General features: G+C 40.4%; 3 protein-coding genes across 3 annotated transcripts in view; 2 read left to right on the forward strand and 1 right to left on the reverse strand.

Moving 5' to 3' along the window:
* nptnb (neuroplastin b) overlaps window positions 1-6,615 on the forward strand; it is a 21,078-nt gene extending 14,463 nt beyond the window's left edge. Inside the window, exons 5-9 of the mRNA XM_085907521.1 lie at window positions 1,361-1,494; window positions 1,569-1,842; window positions 5,019-5,040; window positions 5,282-5,355; window positions 5,452-6,615. Of these exons, the coding sequence (XP_085763647.1) occupies window positions 1,361-1,494; window positions 1,569-1,842; window positions 5,019-5,040; window positions 5,282-5,342 (491 nt within the window). The 3' untranslated portion in view covers window positions 5,343-5,355; window positions 5,452-6,615. The remainder of the gene's footprint in view (window positions 1-1,360; window positions 1,495-1,568; window positions 1,843-5,018; window positions 5,041-5,281; window positions 5,356-5,451) is intronic.
* rec114 (REC114 meiotic recombination protein) lies at window positions 5,290-12,676 on the reverse strand. Its single transcript, XM_085907524.1, has 6 exons — window positions 12,489-12,676; window positions 11,741-11,830; window positions 8,867-8,950; window positions 8,459-8,632; window positions 7,299-7,379; window positions 5,290-6,993 (listed from the first exon to the last, which is right to left on the reverse strand). The coding sequence occupies exons 1-6, from the start codon at window positions 12,564-12,566 to the stop codon at window positions 6,829-6,831; spliced, it is 672 nt and encodes a 223-aa protein (XP_085763650.1). The 5' UTR covers window positions 12,567-12,676; the 3' UTR covers window positions 5,290-6,828.
* A 1,480-nt stretch (window positions 12,677-14,156) lies between these two features.
* hcn4 (hyperpolarization activated cyclic nucleotide-gated potassium channel 4) overlaps window positions 14,157-20,590 on the forward strand; it is a 57,692-nt gene continuing 51,258 nt past the window's right edge. The window contains exon 1 of the mRNA XM_085907984.1: window positions 14,157-14,863. Coding sequence (XP_085764110.1) covers window positions 14,157-14,863 — 707 coding nt within the window. The remainder of the gene's footprint in view (window positions 14,864-20,590) is intronic.

Below are 20,590 nucleotides of genomic sequence, written 5' to 3' on the forward strand. Positions count from 1 at the left end.
TGATGTTGTAGGATTAAGGCTGTGAATCCTGTCCCAGCCATCTCTGTTGCAGCACAGGAGTTTATTGTCTGCGATACTAAGCTCACTGCCACTACACATTTGGTACCTCAAAAAAAAACCTTAACCTGCTGAATGATTTACTTGTGGAACATTTATCTGTTATCAATAATAGCACGATGCTAACGGCATCTTTGTGGTTTTAGCATTATTATAGGTTAGCGGAGAAACAAAACAGGTAGAGGGTGTCATCATGATTCAGGGAAATGAAGGAGAAATTATTTCATGCAAACTGTATCTATGCCTGCTGTGAACAAGGTCACTTTAACAACACTAATGGGGGGGGGGGGTAAGACTTTTGGACAGTCTAGCGTATCATCACAAGCAGATCAGAATGAAAGCTGCCAATAGAGGAATTAATTTAACTGTCTCTCAGTCATCCAATGACATCCTAATGCATAACCTCTTCTCTGACAGCTATGACCTCCACCCTCATCAAACGTCCATACTATTTATCTCCGCCTGGCACAGTTTCATAATCACGGAAGTGTGAAATTGAGGTTTCTTCTGGTTTGGCGTCACTTTGGACAGTTGTCTCTGTGCTATCACTCGTTGACATAATACAAGGCAGGGGATAAGGCGCAAATAAGCTTGGCCACTCCTCTGCTCCAGCACGTGGGTTCCATAATTAGAGTGGTTGTAGTGTCACTAAAGAGCTCAGACCCCCTCTTACGCCATTATCTATGCACAGCTGACAAAAAAATATCGTTCGGGGTCTCATCCTGCTTAATTGCATGGAAAGAATTATTGTCATTTTGGGGGATTAACGAGTGGTTATCCTCTCACCATGAGAAGAATCAAATGAAAAGTCTCACCTGTTCTATTGGCAGATTTTTGTGACTTGGCGCTTGGTCTCAGCGACTTTTACTAACAGAATATAATAGACATTTTCCCAGTGTTCATTTATCAGAGCCAATTAATTTTTGTTTCTTTCAGATTGCATCTCTTTTGTGGAATTCACTTTGTAGTTTTTGAATTGGAACATCTGGAGGCTCTAATGCCTTGTGATCCCTCCCTCTCGTGACCTCAATATGATTTGTCATGATTGTTTTTCCCATGAAAAAAATAAAAGAAAGTTTTCTCTGGTTATGTCCATGCTAGTCATTAACCATTATGCTTTTGGCAACATTCTGCTTGCTAAAAACCGATGCTAAACACATACAGTGACTTTTCAGGTATATTGTGTTTCTTGGAAATATAAAAACCTTTATGATATAAACATTTTAATGTTAATTGAAACTTTTTTTTTGTAAATCAGGACACCAGAGATTAGCTAACCATTCATTTGTATCTCTTGTCATAGCAAAACCTGTTATCACCGGTCATAAAAGGAGCGAAAATAAAAACGAGGCGGAAAACGCAACAATGCATTGCAAGTCGGTAGGGTATCCGCATCCCATCTGGACATGGCGTAAAATGGATGGCACGTCCTCCAAGGTAAGATTAATTAATTATAATTAATATTGTCAACTTAGTATTTTTATATTAATGAACCACTTTGTCCCTTTCAGGAGATTGACAACTCTACTGGGCGCTTCTTCATTACGAGTCAAGGCAACTACACAGAGCTGAACATCCTAAATCTTGATATTGACACCGATCCCGGGAAGTACGAGTGCAATGCATCCAATGCCATCGGAACAACTACCGAAATGACTATCCTACGGGTGCGAAGCCATCTTGCGCCGCTTTGGCCGTTCCTGGGCGTGCTGGCGGAAATTATCATCCTTGTAGTCATCATTGTCATGTATGAGAAACGCAAGAGGCCAGATGACATTATTGATGGTAAGAGACACCAGTTCCGACTGTAATCTGTATTCATGTACTGTATTTCTTTCTATTTTCGTGTGTGTTTGCATTCTCTTGTCATGTTATTAATGTACAGATAATTAACTTTCATTGAACATGTTCTGAGCCAATGAGTTGTTTTAACAGGTTAAGATTCAGGTTTGTCAAATTCTTGGTGGATAATTTTCAAATGCCTCAAGACATTTTGTATCAAACGTAATCCCCATGGTAGACGCATGCAAATATGACCTTTATTAGGTAAACGAGAAGAGAACTAACCTTTTGAAGTGTTGTTGTTCCTTTGACTGACAGCAATGGTAACAATGGTGTTGATAATATACTGTACAAAGATGTGTAACTGAATTGGTTACTATTCTTCCCTTCCACTTCTTTCGAAACGGCACCATAATCTAAACGGGTGGTAAGTGAGACATTCTGCATGGTCCTAGAAATGTCTTTTATCAGTTGTTTTTAACAAGCCTACTTTCCATTGCCCCCAAAACTCAAGTGTGAAATTGGCTCTCTCTTTTGGTGTTTGTTAAATGTTTGCTCTACCGCGAGAGATTCAATATTCCTCAAACAATGCAATATTAGGTTATGCGAGTGCTCCGACGATAAAAAAAGAAAAGAAAAATGTTTTGCATGCCTCCCCTTGCAATAATTTCTGAAGCCTTCTGTGTTGCCGCAAACTGGGTTTGAGTGTGGGCGGGCACACTGTAAACAGGCAGGTAAACAACGCCTGCGAACACAACTTTGTATTGGCACACTCATCCCTGCAGCAAAAGCTTCAAAAACATTTCACAGACCGAAACTAAACATAATGTCTTATTCATTTAAATGGAATCAAAAGAAGCTGATAGGAAAAAAAAAACAAGGGAACAGATTTGAAATTCAAATAAAAATTCTCATTGTATTCAACCACAATGTGCTTTTAAAACTGTCACATGCTTCTGGCGGAGCCCAAATCCCGGGGAGGAGCTGACCGCTTGAAAATGTCTTAAAACCCCAAAGGCAACCCCGAGTCAACAAATGTTACGTCTAACCTTTACTAAGGCGACTTTATTGTCTTCAAAAAATGGCTGTATTATACTAAAACACAACTGTCACAGGCCCTGCTGTCATTATGGCTCACAGTGGAGCAAGCAAATATTCTAATGCAGGCAAGGCTGCATCTGGCTTGTGTTGTTTCAGAGCAAACAAAAAAGATTTACTCTGGCAAAAACTGCTTCCTAAAGAAATAAAAATATTTTAAGCCTTGATTATTTTTCAATTACATAACTTTCAAAACGGACACCTACAGAAGAATAGACATTTGAATTTACAGTATATATGCTGTAGCCTCATCATACATTTATCGATTGTTATTGATATATTTTTTTATTTTATTTTCTGAAAAAAACAACAGCAGATAAAACTGCTATCACCTTATGACAAACGACAAAGTAATCATAATAAAAAAACACTTGAGCAAAATAAAACATTGAAACGCATCAATGCCTACAGCACACAAGCTCAAGTAAAGTGTGTGCATGGCCTCCAGTTGGTTTCATCCATCGGAAAAAAAATGAAGCGATTAAGGTGGATTATATTTGCTATGTTTATGCCATTCAAATCAGCAGTGAGGACTCTCAGCTCACGAGGCCCAGCCTCTCTAAAATCTCCTTTTAGCATCCCAGATTCCCGCCGGTTTCGGCCCCCCCCCCGTCTGCTCGCATTATGACTTGCTGTATTTGAACACCTCTCGTGCTCCGCAGTCAAGGGCTCTGAGGCAGAGGCTCGTATTTATAGCCTTGTGTTTCAAATCTAGTTGCTTGGGATTTTTACTGTGTGATCATTTCTACAAAAGAAACAAAACAAAAAAATTCTGAAAATAAGATGAATCCTAACAAAAAGTGACCACTGCCACACAGTCAAAATCTTTGATTTGTCATGTGCTTGCAGAAGCAGTATAGTAAACACAGCTTGTGTGGCGTGATGCATAGGAGGTGAGAAAACAGTGGCATATGCAGAAAAAGACGTCCTGCCGCAGTTGATGGCAGCGCCATGTTTGATGACTAACATTATGAGTGTTGTTCAAGTCCGCTTCATATTAACGCCATGGAATGCTGCTGTAACGCTGCCAATCTGCGGCTTGGTAATTGCATGTGGCTGTTGACTTACCCGTTTGCATCTGTATGCCAAACCGGAACGATCCGCCTCGTTTTCATCGATTTGGTACTCGGGAAGTTGAAGAAATGTGCTCAATTTTCGATGCAGAAAATAAATAATCAACGTGAGGAGTAACTTGGCATCTGAAAAGATAACGTGTTTTTATATATATATATATATATATAGAGAGAGAGAGAGAGCAACATAAAGACAATTAAAATATGACCATGGATCTCATTCCAAAAAGAATCATTTACTATAATGAATGAATTGCAAATCAGCAGTAAAATAGAGACTCCTACTGTGCCGTGCTGTAGGGAAATTATAAAACCAATATGCTGCTGCTGGAAGCTCAAAAAAGATCCGTGTCATCATGCCAAATCGGTCACAATAGCTCATCTGTGAATTGTAGGGTTTTTTTTCCTCCCTCGGCCTTTTAAAAAAATAATAAAAATTCCGCTGTGATATTGCTGGCTGTAATTAAAAGGCAGTTTCAAACGAGTCATTTGTAAGCCTCCTGCATGAATGCTCAATCAGAAAATGAATAGCTTAACTCATGGGTTGAAATTAGATTTGTGGTAGCTTTAAGGGTCCATCGCAGTGTTGTCAGATTGCGCTACTTAAACATGATGTCACTGCCGACCGTTTTAGCACACTAATATAGTTATTCAGCTTTAGCGTCTTCCAAGAAGCCTCCTTTTCAAATGTGTCCTTTGAATTGGACACAGAATGCTGCCGACTTGTGCGTGTGCGTGTGATTTTAGAGCTTATCACGAGTGCACGACTGTGTCACACCACCATTCAAAGCAATCTGTTCGCTCAGCAAATGCTTGAATAATTCGCTGAACAACTATGGAGCATTTCTAAGTTAATTTTATTCCTCCCCCCTTTTTTTTTTTTAAACACACCTCAGTGAAATAGATACCTGAGCAAAGTGGATGTGCTAGATTTGGCCTACGTTCTTTTATTACCTTGATCTCATGTTTTTCTCTGTTTGTTTTTCATTCCCTGCTATCCCATGAAAGATGACGAGCCAGTTGGACCAATGTAAGTCACAACGAACTACATTTGAATTAACTGTTGCCCATTTGAGCTCTGTTGCAAAGCAGCAGCACTGAAGTGTGTAAATAGTCTCTCTTACCGCATTCTGTATACAAGTATTAAAAAACGATATTCTGTAAAGTGGTTGGAGCGTCTTAGCTGAATAGATTTATGCTAATATGGTTACTCTGCACCCGTTTTCCTTGTACCTTCATGTTTTTCTGAATCGTACCCGCTTCTTTGGCAGGAAAACCAATTCTACAAACAACCACAAAGACAAAAACGTCCGCCAAAGGAATACAAAATAAGCAATGGACTCAAGTAAGATACTGTGCAGCGTGATGGCGGGTGCTAAATATAGAACGTGCTGCTGAGGATTATCAGTGGTCATGCCTTCTCTTTATTTTCTCTTCACAGATGAGATGGTGAAACTGCAGGTTTTTTTTTGGCTACACGGCGGCATCTGAGTTGCGGCCTATCTTGAAAGAGAAAAAATAATAAAATAAAAGCATATCTTGTCTCTTTTTACAAGGAACAATATCAGCGTAACACTGGCAACAAAGAGCAAGCGGAGTGGGGGAGTCTTAAAGCATGCCTTGTCGCGTGGCGATGTCAGGATGACAAATTGTGACTACAAATCGCCCAAGAGGTGTTTGCATTTTTTTCCCGATGTGATGTTGATGTCTCTGTAATTGATTTTAATCGTGGCCCGCAAATGAGCCAACTAACTCCCCTTTTGAATGACACATCATGTAAATGCATGCAAAATAATTACGCAATAGGATACTCAGAATAGACATCTTCTGTTGTTATCCCTCGTGTGGCTTTTGTTTTGCATCCCAAAAGTTTTTTTTTATAGAGTCATCCTTATATGAATATAGATATATATATATATATATATAAATATGGGTATGTATAAATATATATATTCAAATATATATATTTATATATAATGTCTTCTTTTTCCTCTTGAACATTTGTACAGCATATCATGGTCATTTAATGTTTGATTTTGTGACGACAAGTCCACCTTTAATAGAACTTTTATCGTGAAGCAAGGGCTTCGATGACTGGCAGTATTTAAAATTTAATGGAGAGTGAATACAGAAAATGAATAATGTGTGTTTAACAAACTAAATATCAATGGTATGTGTATTACTTTAATTTCCTTTTGAGAGTAACTTAGAGTGTCTTGTATATGTTGCAGTATGAGTGTTCAAATGATAGGATATCTGTAAAAAAAAAAAAAAGATATTTTTTTTAACATTTCCTAATTTCATTTGTTTTATTTTATTTTTCTTTGACTATATAGCATGGCTATAATCCTATGCAAAATGTATTCTTGAATAGATTAAATGGAGGGCAGTTTGTTTTAATCAGTCAAGCTTTAATATCGTGGGATCCCTTGGAAGCTGGCATAGCGACATTAACTGCTGTAGCTGCATGACCCCTCCTTTCAATACAATGTAATGATGATGTGTGTTGCGATGGCAAACGGACCAGAATTGATGTGAGAACAGAGGGACCAGAGTATATAGCCACGATCCAACATATGAATAAGACCAATATTTTTTTTCTGAATAAAAAAACAAAAATGCGCTTGTTAAATCTCTCTTACTCTAATCAACAATCTGAAATATCCAAAGTGTTAATGCGCAACCACGACGCTGTTGACATTGGCAGCGCAACGCGAGTGAACTCCTACGTAGGGAACGGCGTGGGAAAAACAGCAAACAAACAAAAAAGCACAGCGCTGACTTGACCTCTTCTCTGCCTTCAGTTGTCAACGATGATTCACTCTTCGAGTATTTTCCTCAGCTTGCCTTCCACCTGCTCCACCAAAGCGGGGAAGCTGGGATCCAACAGACAAAGGCGCACGAGGGCGTCCAGGTCTTCGGGTTCTGAAGATACGTGACGGCACAGCGCGGGCAGCGTCAGGGGCGTCTCTCCCAAGAGGTTCTATCGAAATTCAACAGCTTATACCAGTACAACAGGTCCTGGAAACTTCATTTTTTAGGCAAAGCAATCAAATTTGACACCATACTCACATGTGATGGCAGAGGTGAAAACGTTTCATGATTTAGCTTCGCCCAATTGTCTTAAATGCCAATTTAAAGACTTTTCTAAACACTCTAGTAGCAGCTTTTCCCCAAAAGGCAACTAGTGACTTTGTTTATTTATTTTTAAGGTCATATCGCCCATCCAACCCTGTAGATGGATATTAATGAGCGAGTAGTTATCTGAAGATGACTTGTATTGAATACCTGGGTAAGATGCTTGTTGGACAGCGATCCATGGACAACCTCTGGTTCGGCTCCAGCCGCCTCATCCTGCTGCGGACACGGCTTCAGACACAAAAGCAAATGAGAAAGATGTGATCAGACGCAGCACGACAACGCAGAGTGAAGAGTCTAATCAATTGGCTTCAATTACTAATTGAAAAATATCCCACTCTCTTCTCCTCTCTTCATCTAAGCTGAGAACTCCTCCGGGGTGTCTCTTCACCAAAAGGTCACATTCCACCTTGTTGGCACAATGCACACTTTCATGTCACATCCCCTCAAGTGGAATTAGCTCACAACCCAGCGGTAGTTCAAGATACACATTAAATATCAAATCAAGATGGTTCAAAATAAAACCAATATATCCCAATAGTCTTACAGTGTCAACTAGCATTTTCTTTTGTTTATGTATATTATCATCAGTTTGGAAAGGTCAACGTCGGTAATCAGTAATTATTTCATGGGTCACTTTAATTAAATATAAGGAGGCAGCTAGACGAGATCGTCAAGATAGACGAGATCGTCAAGATAGACGAGATCGTCAAGATAGACGAGATCGTCAAGATCAGACTGCATCAGTGCATCAATCCCTCAAGCTACCGCCAGCAATGTGACCTCTAAAGATGAGTATTGTAAATAGCACCACCTAGTGTCCGAGTCCATGTACATGACCTAGTTGAGACAATCGTCATAAATCAGCTGTCAGATACGGTCTCTGCAATAATCACGATGGCGAGACACACAGTTTGTCTTCAGTATCTTGGTTTTGAAAACATCATTCATCATCAACGCATAAAAAAAGTGATTATAAATGCCTTCGTCACATAACCGATATGACCAAAATTGTAATTAGAATGCATCAAAAGCAAACCCCAATTACATTTATCTAACACTGTAATAAAATAATAATTTGCAGAAAAAACAGTTCTTAAATTGATGGTTTTAACCTGAGTTTGCACGTTCTTTATTTCATTTTCTCTTGAACATGTTAAGGTTAGTCTAATTAACCTGCTTATGACAATGAATAATCATACTTCACATAACATGGAACTTTTTTTGTATCCAACATTTGAGGAACCACTGTAGAATTATTACAAGACTGTCATTTAAATTTAAATTCAATAAATTGCTAAATAGGTCACCTGTGTCACTGGCGTAAGGACATCGGTGGGTGGCTGATTATTTGGCGGTAGGGCGTCTTCGAGAGAGTTGACAGGCAGATACTCCCGCAGTCTTTCTGCGGCACTTGAGCACATTTTGATGGCCTGTGCCCTGTTTCTGCCATCAAACTGCATCCTGATCACACGGCCCGATCCCTGAGGACACGCAAACAATCTCGTCACTGTCACTCCCTGCCGACGCGTGAATCATTTATTTTTTCATTTATTTGTCGCCTCCCTTAAATCAGCATCTCGTTAGAACTAAAACAAGGTTGTTGTGAGTTTTTTTTTCAAGAGGCGACGGTAAAATAAAAAAGTCACGAGCAATAACAGACAGACACTAAAGAATCAGACAAAAACAAATTTTTGTGAGCCACAGTCCAAGCTCACCTCCACTGTATTGCGAAGCATCAGGTTGTCTGATTTCTGGTGGACTTTGAGAACATCGCTAGCATTAATCAAAGGAATTTTCTCCTGCAACAGTAAAAGTGACAAATTAATACTTAATTGGATTACAAATGGAAACTAGCTTTATTGTAAATCTGGTGCAAGCATCTCGTCATGTCTCTTCTATGTGCTCATTCTCCATAAACTCAATACCTAAAATAAAAATAAACTTATCATATTCATTCTTTAGAAAGCAAACGACAAATGCCATGACACTTCAATTTAATGTGCTTCAGTCAAGTAATTACTGTTACTGAAATTGGTCAGCAGGGGTCTCTATTTCTCAGTTACGTTTGAGGACATTTTTGGCTCCAAAATGAAATTTCATGTCATTTAGGATCGGCTCCAGGTCACCTGCGACCTAAATGAGGACAAACTCTAGAGAAAACAGATGGACGGGGGGATATTTTATTTTGGAAGAAACTAATGCAAAGTTTTAATATATTTAAGATGAGAAGATATAAGATGATAGACAAACGGACAGACTGACTATTTATTTAATTACCATGTTGACAGAGCCAACACATGGTTTGAAGGTCATATTAAAGCTTTTATTTGATTGGAGACTTAGATTTGAGTCTTTTATTATCTTTTTTTTCCACTAAACTTTTCTAAACTCATCAATGAATGCCAACGTCCATCCATTTTCTCTAGCACTTGACCTAATTGGGGTCAAGGATGAGATGAAGCCTGTATCAGCTGACGATTGGGCGAGAAGCGGATTGCTCTCCAGCTAATCGCAAGATCCTGATTTAATGGAGTTGAATAAGGATTCCAAGAGGATAAGTTGCCATAGTGCGGATGTTCTTTAACTTGCTGTGACCCAAGGCGGTGTTGTGGCGAGCACACGTTATAGGCAAGAGGTTCTTTGTATGAATTTCAGATAAGGCCCACCTGGGTTACCCGTAGTTGAAAATCAATTAACAATCAGTTCTATAAATTCTTAACTCATTCACTGTCATTGAAGGCTATATACATCAAAACTCCATTCCAACTGGGCTGGCAATGAATGAGTTAATGACCAGTTCATTGATTAATTTATACCCACTCCTCGTAAAAAGTATACTTTCTCACTTTTGTACAGTTGCGGAGTCAAGCCACCTTAAAGACTGTCCTGGTTTTATTCTGCTGACGACATGTCTACAGCAGTTGCTCTGAAGGTCTTGACTAACATCATACTATTCTTTCAAATACAGAAAATTACAGTTCACAGCATCTTTCCCCGCCTAGCCTTATCGTATGTCCTGTTGGCCCTCCTAAGCTGAGGATATTTGAAACTTCCCTGAGCGCTGACAGCACCAATCTGGAATAGAGCACTCTATCATCCTTGGCCAAAGCTAGTTGCGGTCCGACCTGAATATCAGGCTGACTGCTGAATGCAAGATATCTATGACTCACTGACCATTTACTTATTGTGTTTGCTGTCTACAAACGCCTATGTTTGATTTCTAAACACAATAATCAGAAACTCTGAAAATAACATTTGGAATGCTGGCTAACCTCCGAGTTGTTCAAATTTGGAGTAACTAACATTCCATGGAAATACTCTGGTTCAGTTTTCATAAGAGCACAATTAGAGTGTAGATGAAAGGAGTATCATGGATGGGACTTTTTATTTTATAATCAAACTTATATTTCGGTTTAGTGGTGTGCTGTGAGATTTTTCGATGTAAAATATGCTAATTTAATGACACTGCTTTGGATGCTCACCAAACTGAAGTCTCACAGGACTTTTCGACATTTGACTTTAGAGGTTCCTTATTTTAGTACTACCACAATAAACGAAAATGTGAATCATCTGCCATTTTATTGCTGCAAGAAAATAGCCACCATATACAACGCAACTATAACTCTGAGATTATCGTTCTTGCTGTAATTTTGTAGCAGATGATAAAGTCCCATATCACCCATCCGGGCTCATCATTTGGAAACCGACATCACTAATGAATTGGAATGTTATTAAATGTTGCAATCTATAATGTAGGCAATCTATAGTGTAATAAGTGGGACGCACTATAAATTGCCAGAATCGCAAGCATGACATTTGCAGATGCAGCCAAGCTGTCATTTATTTTGTGAATTACAGAGCAGAGAGTGGAGGTATGTGGCAAGTAGTTTCATGGATGAGCACGCTCCCAGACTCCAGTGTGTGCATGTGGAACATCACAATTAATTACTGCATTGCGCCAGGTTTTAGTATGGCAATGTTCATGTATTCAGGAGTCTGAGATTAACATCTAAAGAAGTGATGAGCAGCCAGAAACTTCCACCCCCCCTCCTTTTTTTTGTTTTTGCTTCATCACCGTTAACTGGCTCTGGAAAGTCTTCCCTCGAGGCACAGGAGGGATTTAAAGACTCTTTAGTCCCTCCTGACATGCGCCAATCTTAAAACAATTAAACAAACAAAGCTCGCATGGGATTATAACCTTGTTAGCCTTTCTGAAACGTGTTATCGATGGCGTAATACACAAATAGTCTGAAAGTGCATGTTGGTTTGCACAAGGTCAACACGTGCCGTCGGTGGATACGATCTATCTCCAAGCAGCAACAACAACTTTATAAGAATTAGCACCCGACAGATATGGATGTTTAGCAGAATAAATTCTGAAAAATGATTAATTGGCAATTATTTTGGTCTCTTAATACTGAAAATAAAGACATGAAATACAAGCAGAACATTTTGTTTTACAATACATTGCTCTTATTTAACATTAGAACAGAGACATTAAAACTGTTTTTACTCATACAACCCGATTAAATTTGCTGGACCATTCTTCAATTAAGCCTGAATAAAAATAATCTTCATAAATTTCTTACCAAGCATTCCTCTCCCTGCAAAATCATCAAGTATCCAGAGTCCAGGATTGTGGCGATAATCTTGGGTTTATTCCTTTTTGCTTCAAATATCTGGACAGGTAAAATAAATAAATAAATAGAAAAACATCAAATGAAAATAATGGAAACAAATATGATTGTCTTTACCAATAATGTGAGAATGTTTCCCCTTATCTGTTTCTTGGGAAGTAGTTGCTTTTTTGGATAGTCTCTAAATAGCAATACAGTAATCCCACGTTTATCGCGGATAATTGGTTCCAAAAACCACCTGTGATAAGTGAAATCCGCGAAGTACGGTCACCAACAAGAAATACTGGGCAGGCTAACGAGTTAGCGGAAAGATACTAATTCGCGATTGTGCTAACGCGCGAAAACGGACTTCTGAAGGAATGTAAACGAACATTTGGAGCAATACTACATTGTCCTAAAGGTTGGACACACGTTTCCTCAATTTAGAATTTTTATATTGACTTTTAAATGTTTTTTTAATTTGGGAAAAAAAATCCGCGATGTAGTGAAGCCGCGATAAACGAAACGCAAAGTGGCGAGGGATCACTGTATACCCCCATCACGTACATATATCAAAATGTCAACTTAGAGCACAACATTTGAAACCATGTTCTGTAATTTACTCGTATGAGCATAAATTCATAGTTAAACATAACTAAGGGACAAAAACGAGCAAAATATCAGTCGTGTTAATCATCACAGGTGGTTAATCCATACTTACTTTCCAGGATTCATTCTTGGCGGAGCTTGGAATAAGTCGTCCGCAACGTTTCAACTTCCATTTCAGACAGCTGGCCATTTCAATTGACTTTTTATTGTTATTGTTTGAATATTATGTTTGCCAAAAAGTCAATCTCAAGTAATATGGCTACTCGGTAAACAGACGCGCCTTTCCAATTAAGTGAGGCGGATGTGTGTACCGTCAAGTACGAATAAAGTTGTGAAGGTTTTTGAAAATCTAAAGTGCGGCAGTTGTGTGACAAAATGGCGACTAAATATCACGTTTTAATTTTTTTTAATGTAAAAATATTCTATTTTGTTCGTTACATAAAACCAGTTTGTGTTAACTTGTTGCTAGGCAGTTTTTGTGAGGCGCCCTCATTTGAGTTCTTGTCTTCTGCAAATCTACCACTTTTATTCATTAATCAAGAAGAATATAATCTGAAACTATCATTTGGCATACAAAAATGATTCTGCAATTCGCCATCACTTTTAGTTTTGTGTGATTTATCACATATTTTGAAATAGTATTTCAGCATAACAGTTCAGAGGTGCAGGGTTGCATTCCAGCCTTCCTGTGTGGAGTTTGCATGTTCTCCCCGTGCCTGCGTAGGTTTCATATATTATGTAGTAATCATTTCTATACTCCATTACATCCGTCCATCCATTTTATTTGAACAATTCAGTTAAACATTCAGATGCTTGCATGAGGTTTCAGCTCAGCTGGCATTTCTATAACAACTTGAAAATCAACTCAAGGAACCTAATGAGTCTCTCTTTCGGGGGGAGTACCTATCCTGCTGCATTTCTAATACAATATAACCCTGACCCATTTGTAATCATCTTAACTCCTAAATGATGTATCTATAATTGCACGTAATTATTGCAATTACTCTCAATTAGAGAATCAAATCTCTTGTAGCATTTTCCCCCTCAATCATCAATCTGCTTTCACCCACATGAATCATGTTGTTTCATTTTTGCGCCACGGAGGGTTCAAACAATGACCTACCTGTAGCCTCCCCTTTCCTCTTCCCCCCCTCGCGTTTTAAGAATGGGAAACACATTTCCCCTTTAAACAAGGTGGGCTGAGCCCCCCTCGCTTCTATGGCAACCCAACCAGATCATGCATATTCACACGTTCACCTAAACGCTCCTCGCCCGCGCCGGATGGATTGGGGTGATGTCAGCGCGTGAGCCCAGTGGAACGCCGCGTGCACGTTTCCCATCATGATTGTCGCCTCGACGACGCTTCGGCGAGAGGAGCGAGCCTGCCGCTGACCTCTCCATCCCTGCCTGCACACCTCCTCCTCCTCCATCCTCCGGCGCGTCCCTCACATGTCAGGCAAAGGTGACTTTCAGGCAGTTTCCCCCCCACTTTTGCGCGCCATGCAGTCGGAAAGGCGCAAAGATGTGCGAGGTGGCCGAGCATGAGGAGGACGCGCGCGAACGGCCAGATAGTCGAATCGTCCTTTAAAGGGAGCCCAAAAAAATGTGCAGTTTATTTCATTAAGAGCCACCACCATCACCGTCCTCAGAAGCGGCAAGGCGAGTGTGTCATGTGTTGCAGGCTTTCAGGGATCGCTCACAAGGAGATCAGAAGCACCACGCGGTGCTGCTCGGTTTGCCCAACTAGTCTAGATTAGTTCCCTTTTCGCTCCATGCCATAATGGACAGGTTGCATTCGTCCATGCGTAAACGGCTCTACAGCTTGCCCCATCACATCGGACATAAACCGTCCATCATGGGTGAAGGAGAAGACGCGGACAAGGACACGCGGAGAAAGAGCATTCGGATGAAGCCGCTGCCGTCGCCCACCTCCGGGGGAAGCTGCAGAGGCATCGGGGAAACCAAAAGCGGCGAGTCGCTTATCATGGAGACCGACATTGGGAGACCGATGAAGACCAGCTCCAACGGAGATTGCCGGAGGTTCCGGGGCAGCCTCTCGTCTATCACCAGCCGCCATGTGCACGACTCGGACTCGGCGGAGGAGAGGCGCCTCATCACCGAGGGGGACATCACCCCGAGCGAAGAGAGCCCCCCCGGGGCGATCGGTGAGGGCGCCACGGAGCATGGCGCGCAAGGGGCCGGCGGAGGTGGCGCTTCCACCGACAGCGGCGACGGCGCACCTCCGAGCGACTCCCAAGCGGACAACCAGTCCGGGTTCATAAAGTTGGATGGAATTGATCAGATCTTGCCTGACGATGAACGCTTGTACCAGGCCGGCTTCATGCACCGACAGTTCGGGGCCATGCTCCAGCCGGGGGTCAACAAGTTCTCCCTGAGGATGTTTGGAAGCGAGAAGGCGGTGGAGCGGGAACAGGAGCGGGTTAAATCCGCCGGATTTTGGATTATTCACCCCTACAGTGATTTCAGGTAAACAGAACGCTATGGCATCTTTCTGGGTTGACGTTTTTACTTCATCAACCTTTTGTCTGAGCAGGGCCAATTATTCTTTATTGAAGGCCTATAATATGAGAAAAATTATGATTTTATATTATTTGTAACGTTTATTATTGCACTATTATTCGGAGGTTGGTGGTTGAAATCCAGGCTGCGGCCTGCCTGTGTTGAATTTTCATGTTCTCCCTCACTTTTCTTTTAATGCAGAGGCTTTCGCTCCTTTTCCAAAAATTAAATAGGTTAATTGATTATTAATTGATCATTTGCGTGTGAATGGTACTGTGTATTTCCCCTGCAAGTGGCTGCCAACCTGTCGTGCATGTACCTGACCTCTCACCCCAAATCACCTGTGATATCAAGCTGACCTGTAAGTGAGGATAAGCAGTACAGAAAATAAATGCTTGTATTTTTAAATCACTTCTTTTGAAGTTTTATTTTTATTTTTACACATCATAATGGCTCAAATGTGCTCACTGGCCATTTATGGCCCAATCGCCTTAGTTTTTCCACCAGTGGCCAGTAACAGTACATATGGCTTCTTTCAATTCATATTCCTCCACTTTTCATTTGGGGAGATAAACAGTAAAATATAAAAATAAAGCAGCCTCATAAGAATTCTTGAACCTTGGCATTTACTCTTTTGGGGATATTGGAGAGGCCTGTGGTATTCTGGAGCACCCCATGGACGAAACTGTGAATTTAACCAAATATATGCAATTGGAAACAACACTTGTTTGTTTCTACTTCATAGTTCTTCCATATTAGGATCAACTGCAGCAGTTTTCTTTTTATATTATGCAGATTCCTTAGTGCCCTTGAGTTTGTTATTGGCCATATGCATCTTGATTCATGGCCACATGGAGCCTCTGAACAGCTTGGCCGAGACCGTTTTTAAAGGTCCCTTTTATTCATGCTTGTAAGACTTTTTGTAATGCAACTATATACGCTTGAACATCATCTCAGCCATTTATAGAAGACACCGGTGAGCTATGTATTTATTGGCAAAAACAGAAATGATAGTGTGACTGTGAAATCCAAATACTAAAAAAAAAATGTCCATATAGCTTGATAGGAAATTATAAAAATGTTTTGTTTTTTTTCGACCCTTCGTCTTCTTTCCACTAGCTCATTTCCTGTAGCACGGTAATTAAGGAGGGAAATATTTAATTACTGCCAGTGTCAGATTTAGTTCAGCCGTGTAGCTATTCACTGGAGCTATATTGTGAATCTTGCACATTTCCCTCCTTTTACGCTGATTGGCAATGCTGAATCCTATCATAGCATCCCTATCGTGTACGTATCAAAGTGTTTGCGACAAGATGTCTGACACTAAGACATGTGCACATGCGTTGTAGTGGGAGTTTGGTGAGGCAAGAAAAAAAAAAAGAAAAGTGAGACATATAAAACAAGACCTTCTTCATCTCCTCCAGTGAATAAGACATTTTTCATGATCAGTGATATACTTGGCTGGTTTGATTAAAGTGTGATTTTTTGTGTCAGTGAGTGGGGAAAAAAAATTGGACTAAATGTGGGACAGGTGACTTGAGAGTGAGTGTGAAGTCCAGCCATCCGTTACTGCCACAGTTGATCCATGTGTGGGGTCACAGGTGGGCGGTGGGGATGGCACGTGTCCCAATTGTTGTGTCAAAGGAGGCGGGCTAAACTCTGTGGGAGAGAGACAATCAAAAATAGATGTTACAAAAGGGAAAAAAATATTCATGAAAATTGACTATGCAAGTGTATTTTGAAGCGTTCAAAGTTACACAGATGGCCATTTTGGTTGTGCTCTTTCCTTGCTGTTTGACCCACTCGCTCTGTCCACCTCTTTTGCTCTCTTACTCACCGTGTTAAATGTCACCAGAGAGGGTGATTTGGGGCTCGGGGATAGCGTCCTCATACCGAAAGGTCAGAGGTTTGGCTCGGGCCCTCGCTTTTGAAATGTCTTTTTGAGCGGGGATGCAGAATTAGGCTGCGGCGTTGCTCTAGCCGCATGCAGATGATGCACGTGTGACTTTCTGAGCGAGATGTGGCGATTAAATCACGCGAGGGGATGCTCAACAAAAAAAACAAGAGGTTGAGGGGTTTGAGGGAGGGTCCTGCGATTGGTTAGCTAACAGTCCAGGCTGTACCTTGTTTTCTCTCCCATCCGTCTGTCATACCGTTTAAAGTGGCCGAAAATCGGTGGCTGTATCTGTCACTTTTGTTTTTTTTACTTCACCAAGCGGCAGCAAAGTTTACTTGTGACACCAATTTTGGCTGGCGACACAAAGCAAGAATTTGATTGATTGTAACTTGAAACATTTGTAAGTCGAGGCACTCCTAAGTCAAGGCAGTTAGGAACAGTTGAAATATGGCTGCGACCAACAATCATTTTAAAATTCAAGCTGTTGATTATTTTGTTGAGTAATCGCTGAACCATTCAAAAAGTTTTTTTTTTATGGCTTTATTCAAAAATAGCACATGATTTCAAATTGGCAGTGCAGAAAAGCAGAACTGTGGACTCATTATGTTAATATGATATGTTTGGCCAGAAAATGAGCAAAAATGATGAATTCCAAAGTAAATGGTTGCTAATGTTATTTTTTAACACACACACGCACCTACATACACCTCCAATCGATGAATCGATAATCAAAAACAATTATCGATGAATTTGGTCATCCGTCCAGTCTTCTATTAATCGTTGCAACTCTAATAAGAAATAATGGAAGTATAATTTGTCAAACTGTGCTGTGCAAATTAAGTGTAACATTTCGAATGAAAAACTTGGATGCACGTTGGACTTGTGGTAAAGCCCCGTTTTTGTCATAGTTCTGAGGTTTGGAGTTCATATTTTTTCCGCCATTCTTCTTGTATGGCATTTGCATATTCACGATCATTTTTTACACTTTTTCATGAGTGGTAGTGGGTGTGTAATTTTTTCATGTGATGTAGGCGTGTCTCCGACCCTCGCCCCATGTAATGAACATTGGAATTAGTAGTCTACAATTATAATCACAGATGTAATGCCCAATCAGGACAGCTAAAAATGTATCGTGCGACTCTGATCGTTGGAGTGTAGATGATCTTTTCGTGTTTTTCTACTGCCAACGGGGACAAGACGAGGTGCACCACTTTTAATGCATCATTTCACAAGTAAATGGAACTATAATGCACCATTACCGTGCACTCTCAGAGGAAGTCTATGTCATTAGTTGTTCGTCAGCATTAAAGTCAAAGTTGGTTGTTTTTTTTTCAGAAATAATGGCAAAGTTCGACGCGAGGGGGAATAGCGTGCCATGTCAGGGAAATGCCACCGCGTGTTGAGATGACTTTCAGCTTGTATTTGAGTTTTAATGCGCTGAGGGGGAAACGCTACTTTGGACACCTACGTTCTCCAAAATCAGGATGAGCGCAGGACAGGATGAGTCTAATTAAACTACACAGGGATCTGAGTGGGACCATTTTTTAATGGGGCCGCAGAAGAGAAGGGTCGCCGTGACTAAAAGTTTTATTCCCATGTCTGCATCAAAGCTTTAGCGCTATAAGCTCAAATTAGAGTGTCACAAGGAATCACGTAGTCGTCACCGCTCCAGAATTGGGCAGAAATCTTCCCTTGTCAAGTATTGTGTAACACTAAGAAGTAGGGAGGAGCGATATCCAGCTAGGGAAAAAGACGGATTAAAAATGGCATCATAATCCAATCTACAGCCTCAATTTCCACATCCAAAGCCCAGTGGCCGCCTTCCGTCTTCAACGAGCATCTTGCGGACGAGGAGATGCGGTCAGCGACACGATGACACTGAGCATCCAATGAAAGCCATTCTTTTAAATGAGGAAGCCTTTTAAGATCAGATGGACCATAAATATCTGCTGATTGGAACTGTCCCTCTGCATAAGCCCTGCTAAGATTTATAAATGCTTAGTCCTTGCTCATGAATATTGATAAGTAACACAGTGAAAACTTCCAAGATGCTGTTTGGCGTTTGATTTGTTATTAAATTAAAAGGAAGATAAGGGGAAGGTGCTTTGAAATGTATCCTTGATTTTTTTTCAAGGCAACTATTCACAATGGCTCACCACCAGGTTTTATTTTACAGTAAACCCACCTGGAAAAAAAAATTGCTTCAATTCTGTCTAGGTAAGTGTCTTTGAGGAAAGAGTGTGCAGGCGGAATAAAAAGCTGTTGAAAGAAGGAAGACTTTGCAGAACGGATGGAAGCATTCGCCCGCTGACTGTTGCAAAGGGATTTTACTGATTGACAGAAAGTGCTGGACAACCAACCCCCGTCTGTCTCTGATAGGCGGGGTGGGGGGGTGGGGTGGGCTGGCTTAATAGAACCTTCGTTGCAAAGAGAAGGTGAGAAAAAAAAAAAGTTATAATGTGGTCCACTTTCCTTTCTCACCGTGAAAGACTTTCCAACAGATGTGTCCTCTGGGCTCGGAATGACCAGATAATTAAAAGGCACTCGGCAATCATTTCAATACTACGCCGCATTGTTTGTCTGGAGATCGACAGGCAGCGGTGTTGCATTGATGGGATTCACTCGGATATTTCTCTGGGCAAAGGAGACAAACATCAGCTGGTTTTCATCTGGCATAAATGGACATCTCATTGTCCGAGCCGGGAAAGTGTTTTCTCAATTGGTATTGAACGTATAGTGTAACATCGAAAGTCACGTGGTGAATTTGGAAACATTTTGATCAATTCTATCTTCAGCTAAAAATAAAAACATGTTACATCCGTCTGTCTGTCGCTATCAATCTCTGTATGACTGTCGGAAATAAGTTAAAGTAAAAAAAAGCTCTTATTTTACTGTACTTTAAATCTAATCTAACTTTAGAAGCACAATAATATTTCAAGAGCAACACTAATATCATGAAGTCTTTGACAACTGCAACCAGTTGACATTTTTCTCTTCCGGCTGTGTTGACTCAAAACAGTCTGTCATCAGACGGAAATGGGAAGAACAGCTTGTTATGCTGTCATCATGAGAAACTAAAAGCTGACTGCTGAGTGTGGTTGTTCAATACTCTTCTTTTGTTTCTTGAGCAGATGGAGTTCATTCCTGCCGCTACAATTCCGTGATGATTTTTTAATTTTATTTTATAAAGCATTTGAATTGTGAACAGTACGCGTGCGAATACGTGCGAGCACATCAGATGAAATTACAACCTCACTGGTGTTGATTACAGCTGATTTGAGAGAGTGTTTTGCTATTGATTTGTTTGGCTCTCGTGGGGCGCGCCAAGTGTGGCATTGTTGAGTATATTGAAAAACGACATGTAGAGACACGTCGGGGAGGTTGCATGTGTGGTGGGGTCAGAGGTCAACTTACAAAAAAAAAAAGGTTGACGGCAATAGTCTCTGGAGCTGATTTTTTAAATGCAGAAAAATATAAGGATGGCAGAAACCAAATATCTATCAATATTAACATGTACACTAAATGTCATGTAGATTAATTGTTTTTTTTTTTTTTAGATGTTGATGAGGCTTAAAGAATAAAACAAGATAGAATTAAGCAAGGCCAATGAAAACAAAACTTCCTAGTCAGCGGTAATGAAACCTTTTGGATTAAAGACGCATGGATGAACTAAACTCTGGTATGTCAGCTGTTGCTCTTAATGGATCAATTTTTTTCATTGTGCTAATCTGTCCAGAGGTATGACACTCTCACATTGCATAGCTTTTGAGTCCCCCTTTTCTTTCTTTTTTTTCCAC

The sequence above is a fragment of the Syngnathus leptorhynchus genome, chromosome 3 (assembly GCF_054491065.1).
Source record: "Syngnathus leptorhynchus isolate UIUO chromosome 3, UIUO_Slep, whole genome shotgun sequence".
NCBI lineage: Eukaryota > Metazoa > Chordata > Actinopteri > Syngnathiformes > Syngnathidae > Syngnathus > Syngnathus leptorhynchus.